Source organism: Dermacentor andersoni, chromosome 4 (assembly GCF_023375885.2).
Source record: "Dermacentor andersoni chromosome 4, qqDerAnde1_hic_scaffold, whole genome shotgun sequence".
Classification (NCBI taxonomy): domain Eukaryota; kingdom Metazoa; phylum Arthropoda; class Arachnida; order Ixodida; family Ixodidae; genus Dermacentor; species Dermacentor andersoni.
The window spans coordinates 191,223,984-191,235,283 of NC_092817.1; the positions used below are offsets into that span (position 1 = coordinate 191,223,984).

General features: G+C 48.8%; 1 protein-coding gene across 1 annotated transcript; it reads left to right on the forward strand.

Moving 5' to 3' along the window:
* The first annotated feature begins 3,898 nt into the window (after positions 1 to 3,898).
* Positions 3,899 to 10,310, forward strand: LOC126531869 (carcinine transporter-like). The gene is made up of 2 exons (XM_050179608.3): positions 3,899 to 4,458; positions 8,477 to 10,310. The coding sequence occupies exons 1-2, from the start codon at positions 4,033 to 4,035 to the stop codon at positions 9,884 to 9,886; spliced, it is 1,836 nt and encodes a 611-aa protein (XP_050035565.1). The 5' UTR covers positions 3,899 to 4,032; the 3' UTR covers positions 9,887 to 10,310.
* The last annotated feature ends 990 nt before the right edge of the window (positions 10,311 to 11,300 follow it).

The following is an 11,300-nucleotide window of genomic DNA, read 5'->3' on the forward strand; positions in this document are numbered from 1 at the left end:
CAAGTCGGAAGGGATGACAAGATCAAGAGCAGAACCCTGTGTTTATGTCAGCAAGAAGAAGAACCTCATCGTAGGAGTCTACGTTGATGACTTGCTGATCATTGCAGAAGATGAGAAACAGATTGCTGACTTCAAGAGCCGCTTGGGTCAAAGATTTGATGCAAGAGACTTGGGTGAAGCTATCCACATTCTTTCCATACGACTGAAGAGAGAAAAGGATGGGAAATTAACATTGGACCAGACGGCCTATGCTAACGACATACTGGGGACGTTTGGCATGTCAGATGCAAAGGCAGCGTCATCTCCTTTGGATCCTGGAAGCAAGTACCAAAAAGGAGACAACGATAACCCACCTAATGAGGACCTGCCCCGCAAGTACAGACAAGCAATTGGTGCGTTGCTTTATCTTGTCGGAGGCACAAGGCCGGACTTGGCTTTTGCGACTACTTACATGAGCCAGTTTAATGAACATCCCACAGAACATAAATGGCATAAAGCACATTCTTCGCTATGTGAAACACACAAAGGATAATGCACTAGTGTACCAGAGAACTGGGAAGTGCATACAAGCCTTTTGTGACGCAGACTGGGCTAGTGACAAAGCTGACAGGAAGTCATTCAGTGGGTATGTGTTCACGCTAGCTGGTGCTGCGATTTCCTGGAGTAGCAAGAAGCAGCAAAGCACTGCATTGTCAACAGTCGAAGCGGAATATGTAGCAATGTGTCACGCTGCAAAGGAAGTAATATGGCTCCAAAATTTCATGAAGGAACTTAACGCGCAAGAATTCATGCATGAACCACAGATTTTAATGGCTGACAACCAGGGTGCAATTGCGCTTGCGAAAAGCCAAGTTACTTCAGACAGAAGCAAACACATTGACCTGAAGTATTATTTCCTGAGAGAAAAGGTCGAAGAGGGAAAATTACAACTCCAGTACATCGAATCGTCGAACAACTGTGCCGACCTCTTCACCAAGGCCTTAAATGGAAATGGAAATGACTCTCAAGCACTGTGAATGTTTGGGCATCAAAAGTGTGAGCGCAATGACAGTCCATTAAGGGGGAGTGTCAGTAGTGTAATGGCCAGTCACGAGATGGCGCCATGTGTCCATTGGTGCGCCGTCGCCGTTTCACGTTTTCAAAGCCACTCATGTATATTTTCTCCCTCTCGTTTTTTTTTTTTTTTTTTTTTTTTTGCTCCGAGTTCATTAAACAAAATGGCAGCTTGACAGTTGTGTGTCGTTTCGTTGGCTTCGTGCCAAATCCACTCAATCCGCGACTCCAAAAGATCTGGTCACCCTGCGTACTCAACAAAACCAACAGACTTCACGTAGAGATGTGCTGCAGCTCTCAGGTAGAATGGAAGCATTCACCGGCGAGCTCTTGCGATCATATTGGCGGTACCGTTGCTGTAGTGCCCGTTCTATAGCGGTAGCCTCCTTGGTAAATTCGGCCACTGTCGTCGGTGGGTTCCTCACGAGCCCGGCAAACAGTTCCTCCTTCACTCCGCGCAAGAGATAGCGCAACTTCTTTTCTTCGGCCATCTCAGGGTCTGCTCTGCGGAAAAGGCGCGCCATATCTTCTGCAAACATGGTAACGCTCTCGTTTGGTTTTTGAATGCGGGATTCGAGTAGGCGCTGCGCGTTGTCTCTTCTGTCGCTACTAGTGAACGTGTCTAGTAGCTGGGTGCGGAAGGCATCCCACGTGGTCAAATTTCTCTCCCGGTTCACAAACCACGTCCGCGCACTGTCTTGAAGCGCAAAATAGACATTAGACAGCTTTTTCTGGGAGCCCCAGTCATTATAACTGGCGACACGCTCAAATTGGTCAAGCCCATCTTGGACATTCTCAAAAGCGTCGCCGTGGAAAATTTCTGGTATCTTAGGATTCTGAAGCGTCACCTGCGATGGAGTTGCAGTAGCCATGGCGGAAGTAGGTTGACGCGTTCGAGCAGGGTCCTGCAAAGGGTTGAACTCGGGCGTCAGGCCTAGCAGGCGGCGACTGTACCGGTGAACAGGAGTTTCGATGAACGAAGGTGATTCCGCTTTCGAGGTATGGCTCCGCGAAGGGGTGCCGAGCATGAGACAATCCTACCCCGCACCTCCACCAGTGTCGCAGCCTAGTAGGAGACGGGAAAGCCGGCGTAGAGGACGTGTAAAAACACTTTTATGAGAGCAGTCAACGCGACGTCGTTGTCGTCTCTGTTTTTTCCACTCGCGCGCCACTTCAGCGTCGTTCTCATCGCCTGGCACATACCCGCGGCGACCATATAGGATGTGGCAATATGTTCTATGCTTAGAACCTTTAAACTACGTAGGAAACGTGGGGTGTCTGCGCTTAAGTGGGGTTTCGATAAAAATGCGTTACGATTCTGCATCTGCTGAGGCTTTTTTGTGAGATCGGGCCGGCGTTCACCGGTCCGCCGGTTGCATGCCCTACGCATATTGAGTTTGCGTAGGGTCTTCCCAGTTCGATTATTTTCTCTTAATGTAACATAGAATATCGGCTTTCCCCGTTTGCTCTCTGATCCACACTTCTCTCTTCCTGTCTCTTACACATAACACTTTTCGTTCAGTCGCTCTTAGCGTGGTCAGTATGTGGAGACAACTTACTGGTTTGCTACAGTTGTTTGGCTTCTTGTATATACTGATATTGGCAGAGCGAGCCTTAAGTCTGTAAAGTTTAGCTGCACACATGTGCTGGGTTTTTAAATACCTGCCATAACTTTTGTCTCCTAGTGATGCAGAGTGCAATAGAAAGACGGCTGACTGCTTGCATAACGCATTCTGTTTGCTACATAAGAGACACTTGCGCGTCTAGTGGCTTGACAATTAGATTCAGGGCTTCATTACGCATTCCTCGTTTATGCATGCTCATTGAAGTGCGTTTCAGGACATTTGAGATGACAAACCTACTTGCCGTAGGGAAGGTTGGTGCTTCCTGGCTAGTATGCTGTCGCAAAACCGGTAAGCGCAAAGCCACGCCATAACAGATACTGGCGCGCGCCTCAGAAAAACCGGTACTTCAACACAAAATGTAATGAAGCATGCTCGTAGGAGGCCACAAGCGTCCCAGCTAGCACTGCAGCAGACATGTTTAAAAGTACTTGCAGACGTCCAGTAATCGTGACAGCCGACGCAGCCTTTCGAAAGAGCGAGAGAGTTCGCAAGTGCCTGTCGTCTGCGAAGAAAGTCTTGCGTTCGCAGCGAGCAGGATTCGTAGCAGGCGACACTTGTAGCACTTCTCTCAAAAGGCGCAACACTTTCTCACAACAGAAAATTTTTATTTCCATAAATATTTGATGGGTATATTTGTATAAGCACATGCACTGTTGTTATTGCTGTTGTAAAAATGACTTATTATTTACTGGTGCCAAATCGGGAACAGAATTGCCGAACGATGCATACCCTGGTGTGCCCTGGTGGTGAACCGTGCTTCGATCTTAGAGATACATAAATTTTATGTAATGTATTGTGCATTATATAAAATACTGCAGAAATAAAATTAGATCTTACGCGAAAATATTTTAATATAGCTTCGTTTACAGCGCCGCATGGAAATGGTACTAGCTTTAAAGACCGAAGTCAATTCGAAGCCTCTACTTCCCGTCATTCCTATGTAGGTTGAAGCAACGCTCAGGAGAGGCCCCGTAGACACTAGCGCCACATTTCATTGTAGGGTATTTATTCAGAAACTCTATGCTCTGTCATTTCTACTATTTTACCGTAATACTTATCAGCTTCCTGGTTCTCTTTCTCTACTGTCAGCGGACGCTTTTTTCCTTGTTTTTATACAAGTACGTAATACCGTAGACGGCTGTTTGTATATATATTCAGCCGTGTATTTACGACACTATGAGGTTTCTCATCCAACTGGCACGTTCTAGGGCGCGTGCAATACCCGGGACGTGGAAGAAGAAGAACAGCTGCCGCGGGCGTTCGCACGAGCCCTCGCAGAACGCAGAACGCAGCTTCCCAAAAGGCGTCCGACGTCCTGCACAAGGCGGCGTCTACCGAACCCCGAGGAAACCGAATGGCCGCCAGTCCAGGCAGCGCCCGCAGTCGGGCGGCGTCGCCAGCGACGTCACCGCCACGGTCTGGATGGGCGACCCCTGGAAGCGCGGCATCTCCGGCGACCCCGTCGTTCGCGCGGACCCCAGAGAGTTTCATGTCTGGCTTCGTCGTCCACGACAACTGCGCTGCCGTCCAGGAGAGCATCTACGTCGTGCTGGGTCACGGGCCGTACCAGCGCCGAGTCCTGCTGTGCAGCGCCCTGTCGCTGATCGTGGCGCTCTCGCAGGCGCTGTCGGACCGCCTCACCAGTCGGCCCGTGGACCACTGGTGCCGACCGCCGGAAGACCTGGGCGAGCTGTCTGCCGACGCGTGGAAAAATATGTCCATCCCCGTCGAGGCTGACGGCTCGTTCAGCAAGTGCACCGTGTACGAGCCTGCCGTTGCGGTGAGCGTTTTATTTTGTCAGGACTGTCCCAATCTACTATCCAGTGAGCCATTGTGAGACCGAATTGCACTACCTGCGACAGTTCCTAAATTCATTTTATAGAGACATTTTAAAGCGAAGCTGTTTTTTTGCGAAGTTTACGGGGGCTTCCTGACCATGGCTGCCGGATGCTGCCGACTTGTCGAGTGACTCATACTTGCGAAGAAAGCAGAATGAGGCGCCCGATGGTAAGATCGAACCTCGGTCCCCTTGCACGGCACCACAATGCGCTAACCATTAGGCCACAATCGCACGAATGCCTTTACTTGGTCAACACGCACTAGCTATTTGAGATGACCGCCGCGTGTGTGACATAGCACATCAGTGGTGCTCGAGAACACGTCCGCGCGCTCCACTTTCCTTTTACGCCGAAGGCGCGTAACATTGCGGTGAAATTATGCATTGCGGTGAGATTCGTAACATTGTGGCGAACCTAGACAGTTTTTTAAGGTGATTTCCTTTCACACAATTCAATACACTATATTGGTTTTATTAGAGATGCAGATATTAAAACGGCGAAACCTAAGTACACGCTTCCAAAGCACGACTGAGTTTAAAATGAGATGGAGAACGCTGACGTTTATGCCCCAGTGTGAAGCAGAGTTCTAGATATGCCTGAATTGTTATTAGCAGCACCTATCAAGTCTGCACGCGATGGATTCGCATAAGTGATCTTCGAAAGTGCTCTCCTAACATAAGCAGTATGTCACATGCATGCGATTCCATGGGAAGTGCAGGTTGTGTAAAACTTTTGGGGTTCTCATCAGCACGGAATTTCGAAATCTGTTTTGATAGTGAGCGCTTTGAGCTAAAAAAAAAAAAAAAACATATGCTTAAATGCTTGTCAAGTACTACCACTACGGCACTGCACAATAGGCTTCAGCTGGAAACGAATGCCCGAGTTTTCCGCCGCTTCAGTCTTAAACCAGTTATTGCGCTGTGAAATTCGGCGCCTAGAAAAGTTGTTAGAGGCGAATTGCAATGAAATTTTGCACCGCGTGAGAAGCCTACACTAAGGTGCTGTATATAGCGAGGAGCCTTCGTGCAAAATTTCGCATTTGAAATACGAGCGATAGCACCAACAAAGGCACTAAAAAATAGCAATTTCTTGATACCGGAACTAAAAAGAAAAGACGCCACAATTGGCGTTCGCCGGAAGTGACGAATGACCTAGACCACGCATTAAAAATAGACAGGACTGCCTACATGTATTGGGGGCGAGGAGTTACGGGTCGCCATCTGTCGCAAGCGCCTCCCTTGCATAGTATGAGGGATCACGCGGCGCGCTCCTCATAGGTTTTGCTTACGGCTCTCAAGGAAAACAGCACGCGGCAGCCCTCCTGAACATTTATGTAGGCACTCTCAAAACGAGGGAAGTTTTTGACTGTCGATATAATAATCTTCGGCAAACTGAAAGCACAGAATCGTTTACGGATGCTATCTCTTTACCGAATACATACAGTGAACGCCACTGCGCGCGGTCGCCGGAATGGAATCTCCCGAACCGGCTTCTAGCGTGAAACGTAGGCAAACGCTGTGAGTAAACTATGTGAAATATTATCGTATAGTGGGCTATCTGTATAACCAAATGGGGCATAACAGACTGAGGCCTCAATGCAGCGATCGCACGGGTTCGTAGCGACCGACTGCGCGTCTGCATGCATGTCCACGCACAATGTTTTGCTTTCGCTGTGAGCACGTTTTCGCACCGTACCGTGAGCTTTAGGCCATAGCGTATGAGCATTTGACAGCACACTAGCAACGATTGTTGTGTGGACGCTATCAGAACTGTTCAAAAATAATTTCGTTATAGAGACTTCTACGCCTACGGTGACTGTGATGTGCCGTCGATTTTTTTTTTCTCTCCTGTATTCTTGGACATTTCAATATTATTTCTCAAATTGCGTCGCACTGAATGTTTATCGGTCTTCTCAGTGCGAGATTTCCCTCTGCTTCTTTTTCGTAATCCAGTGCATTAATTCATAACACAAACATGACTATATGCCATGCCTTTTTTAATGTGCGTCTTACAGCTCCCTTACGTTCCAATGAACTTGCCAGTATCTAGCATCAACAAGTTCATAGACCAAACCATCATGACATTAGCCGGACGCGGGCGATCGTCTCAGTGCGTGTTTTCTGCTACTCACCAAACATCGCACTCCCGGCGCCGTAGCAGAAATCTTCCTCGCGCCTGTGCTTACTGCATACCCGAGTTGTAGTCGAAGGCTGTCTGCCGGTTCTAAGTTTCGCCAGCCAAGCTTCACGCAACTCCTTACCGTGCGGCTACGTGTGAATAAGGCTGACATCGGGCTCAGTTGTGTACGTACGGCACTGCGGCACCGAGCAGTAGCCTACCATGCTGCATGCCTCCAAAGGCAGCCACTACCTATTATAGTGCTTTCAAATGTGGTCAAGCAGACACCCCAAGGCGGTAAAGTCTCACCACTTAATCAGAACCGCGGAGTTTTCAGCTCGCCTCGGCGCTTCAGAAGCAGCCGCGGCGGCTGCTGCGTGCACGTGATCCCTCATACCACGTCACGCAGACGGTGGCGCCAGCTTTTCCAATGGTGGAGCTCGCCCCCAATAGTCTCTCGCGCGAACGTGATTTTGTGGCGAGGATCAGAGATGTCGCTGGTTTTAATTGCCCTCGTCTGAAAAGCAACGTCAGCAGCGTCAGCTTCGGCGGATTTTGGACACTAATGCTGCTCTATGCTTGATCAACGGCTCGCAATTAGAACTGTGCGCGCCCCTGCCGCTATGATACTCTCGACGCCCTACGTGCTTGCTCGCGGCCGCATTGTGCATATATGTCGTGCGCCGCCATTCGAGAGCGCCGAGCTACGAAAACCTCAGTGGAACACCGTCAGCGGAAAATTATCTTGATCATCTTTCCTTAATACGTACAGTTCCTTCGTAAACGAAAGCAAGCAAGAAAGAAAGAAAGAACTGAACTAAGAAACCCACTGAGATTACGCAATAGAATTTAACGAGTAAATGGTGCAACGTTCCTAGCAGCTTGTTCATAATTTGCTCTTTAATTGTATCCCAAATATTCAAAAACACGAAGACTGTTTCCTCACAAAGGAGAATGCCCCCCATTTCATTCTGCCATCTTTCTTACTCCGTGCACGAAACTAAATGCTCACATAGAATGAAGCAAGTTTTATTTCGCATTTCGTGTCATGACTAGCTATGAGAACACATAGTGTACGACTGTTTTATATGTGACAGCTACATCGGTTTACCTCCAAAGGAGCACAAAGCACATCATCTTTATTTCAGGAAATTGGCTTGCAGCAGTCGTTACCTATACGGCTAATGTCACTTCGCTCCTCATATGGCAGGCTCCTTTAAGGCGTGAGCATTCTTTGGCGAGAACACAAGCAAAATCTGTCGATCACACTAAAAGTATAATGCCTTGCATCTGCACATTAAATGCGTAATTTGCGAAGACATTTAATCGTTATAATAGCGTAAATGCAGATTATTGGTACCTTCATAAGTGACGCAGAATAACTGAAACCAAGAAATTAACAGAAAATGCCAATATGATTAGATTCATGCATACCCATGTAATGCATAAGGCTCTAAAGGGAATGCATGGGCAAGCCTGTGGTAGAGCTGGGCCAGATGAAATTTGGGGGTGGGCAAGCTTGCAATATGGGGCTTGGCCAACTGAAACTTGGGGGTGGCAACTTGCCATTTCGAGGTTGACCAACTTAAACTTGGGGGCGGACGAACTTAAATTTGAGGGTCTCAAAGCAATCTAAGTGGCATCGGAACGACAATATGCATGAATAGCCTGTTGCGTTCGCAAAGCCGAGCCACATATCTGTCTGGTATACCCAAGATATTCCGTATGTATATATCTGCATGTACGTAATGTGCACATAAACACGTGTCTAATGAATTGAGTGAATAGACGTCTGAATGCAGTTTCAAAACGAAGGTGCTTTCGCCCGGTCACTTCTCGTAGGACACTCCGGCGGCCAACAGGTCAGCGGCGCCTTGTCATAGATGGGACTACGACATCGCGAACCGAGGCGACAGCATCGTCAGCCGGTTCGGCCTGGTCTGCGGCCGCCAGTACCTGCTCAACATTCGCATCGTGGTCTTCCTCACTATTGCCGCTCTAGTGACACCTGTGCTAGGGTTGGCGTCCGACCGAGTGGGTCGAAGACCCGTCATTCTGGCCTCCGCGATGGTTCTGCTGGCTGCAACCATTGGCAACAGCGTCTCCGGCACGTTCGCCTTCTACGTCTCAACGAGGACTGTGGTCCTGACGACCGTCAACGCCGTCTTTGTGCTCACCTTCATCCTGCTCTACGAGGCGACAGGGAACGAGTGGCGGTTGCTGTTCACCCTCCTTGACACGGCCGTCGGGGCCACCGTGGTGCCTCCGTTCGTAGACGCTCTCAGCCTGCTGGAACCGCGCTGGGCACTGATGCACGGAGTCGTCATCGTGGCCACGGCGATTTTGGCGGCCTGGTGCTGCTTCCTGCGAGAGTCGCCCGCCTGGCTGCTGGCCACCTGGAACGTGCAGCGTGCCCAGGAGGGCGCCCTGGAGGCGGCCAGCATCAACGGCCTAGACGTCACCAAGGCGGCGGCCACCTTCCGGGCAATTCTCGCCCAACTGGTGAAGCTCGACCGGAGCCCGCATACGTCAACTGGGCTCGTCGTGACCGACGACTCCGTGCAGTCCGTGAGGATGTGTCGCCGGGCCGTGTCAGTGTTTCTGGCGAGGCTGACGCTCAGCGCCGTCTACTTCCCCCTGTTGACGACGGGACGCGCCCCCGGCTACCACTGGGCAGCTGTGCACGCCCTGCTGCTGGTGGCGTCCTACGTGGCCGTCGGCTGGGCCGTGCTCAAGCGCGGACTACGGGACACGCTGATCGTACTGCTGGTCGTCGTGAGTGCCTTCTGCGCCGCGCAGGCGCTGCTGATGTCCATAGGCGTTCTCCAGTTGGCCATTCCTGTCGTGCACGCGGTGCTCAAGGTCGCGCTGTCGGGTGCCATGAGTGTTGTCCTGTGTTACTCGGCCGAAGTCTTCCCCACCAGGACCCGCTGCACCGGCGTTAGTGCGTCGACGTTCTTCGGTTCCGTCGGTTCACTCCTGGGTGTCCTAGCGTACGCGCAGAACGGCGGCAAAGCAGGTGCTCACTTCCACGCGACCGCAGCCATCATGACCGCCCTGAGCGTCTTCGCGGTGCAGTGGCTTCCCGAGGTCCTCGTCGAGATGCAGAAAGCGAAGCGTCGGTCGGCGCCCAAGAGCGCCCAAGAGCGCAAGGAGGCGCTCAAACAGTCCCTGGCGCTGCCTGCCGAAGGCGCGAAGAAGAGAAGACGGCGCAGGGGAAAGGCGAAGACGCCAACCAAGTCGCCGGCCTAACAATGGTAATACTTCGAGTGCGCCGAAGGTACTGATAAAGTGGTGAATACGATGGACACATCCTACTAATCGCCGAATAGACGCACTGCCATTTTGAACTTCATATACAGAGAGAGAAAATAGTGCAAGTTAACATTTATGTATAAGTTGTAAAGGTTCCTCTAGTAGTTCAGAAATACGAAGGAAGTTCTGTAAGGAACAACCCGCTGAACGTCTCATTTTCTCTCATGTTCTGTGTAATTTCGTTATTACTACCGGCTTGTTCTGTCTCGCTTGTGGAATTGGTGGCACTCACTGATTGGAATCGTGTTAAGGTGCAAGGAGCACTACGTTCGTGAACTGTAAATTGTGCCTGCAATCTCTTAGCAGGCGCCTGAACTGCGCGCATTGTGCTGATGTGCAATAGTTTTAATGAAACATGCACACACACACATATATATATATATATATATATATATATATATATATATATATATATATATATATATATATATATATATATGTATGTCGTAATAGAGTGCAGAATAATTGCTCGAATTGAGTTTCTTAACCGCTTATGTTTTTTTTTTTTTTTAACTCGGCAGTCATCCCCAAAAATACATAACAATCACTTGAAAAATCTCGTCATAGGCATCAACACTTTAATGAACCTATTTTCCCACGTACAAATGTTTCTAAGTATTCATTTTTCCCAATACAATCTCCGATTTGAATACACTGCCGCATGATTCTTCCCTCCTTGCCCCTGATCAGTGATTTGGACCGTCAGAATGCGTTGTCTGTGATGTGCTACGTTTACGTTGCGCGTTGCTTGTTTTATGGCGTGTTCTTATGCGTGAAATATATCGTTGTTTAGTATAAGCATGCATCGTCCAATTTTAGTGTCTTTTTGTCAATACGCGTGCTGTTTTTCAAGGTCGCGTATTTTTGTCTTTCTTGTATTCTACCTTTCCTGCTTGGACGTATTCAGTCCGCAGTATGCGATATATATATATATATATATATATATATATATATATATATATATATATATATATATATATATATATATATATATACACACAAGGCAGCTGCCCGCACTGTTACATTAACGGAAATCGGTACGTATGCAATATATTTTTCTGACAGATTTGCCCAGATCACGTCTTGCTCTAATCATTTTTTTGTTTCTTCGCCAAACATGTGTCATATATATGACGAAGGGGTCTGGCCTTCGTCAGGGAAGGCCGGACCCCGGCCGAAACCTAGAAAATTAGCACCTTTGTTTTTCGGGGTCCGGCCTGTGTCATGTGTCATATGTGTCACATGTGTCATATATGTGTCATATATGTGTCATGTGTCATATATATGACGAAGGCCAGACCCCTTCGTCATATATATGACGCATGTTTGGCGAAGAAACAAATGAATTATT

Excerpts from the sequence above, each read along its gene's own strand:
- LOC126531869 (XM_050179608.3), top strand. The coding sequence starts at position 4,033 with ATGGCCGCCAGTCCAGGCAGCGCCCGCAGTCGGGCGGCGTCGCCAGCG. Across the intron at positions 4,459-8,476 it reads TGTACGAGCCTGCCGTTGCG|GACACTCCGGCGGCCAACAG; the intron begins GTGAGCGTTTTA and ends CACTTCTCGTAG.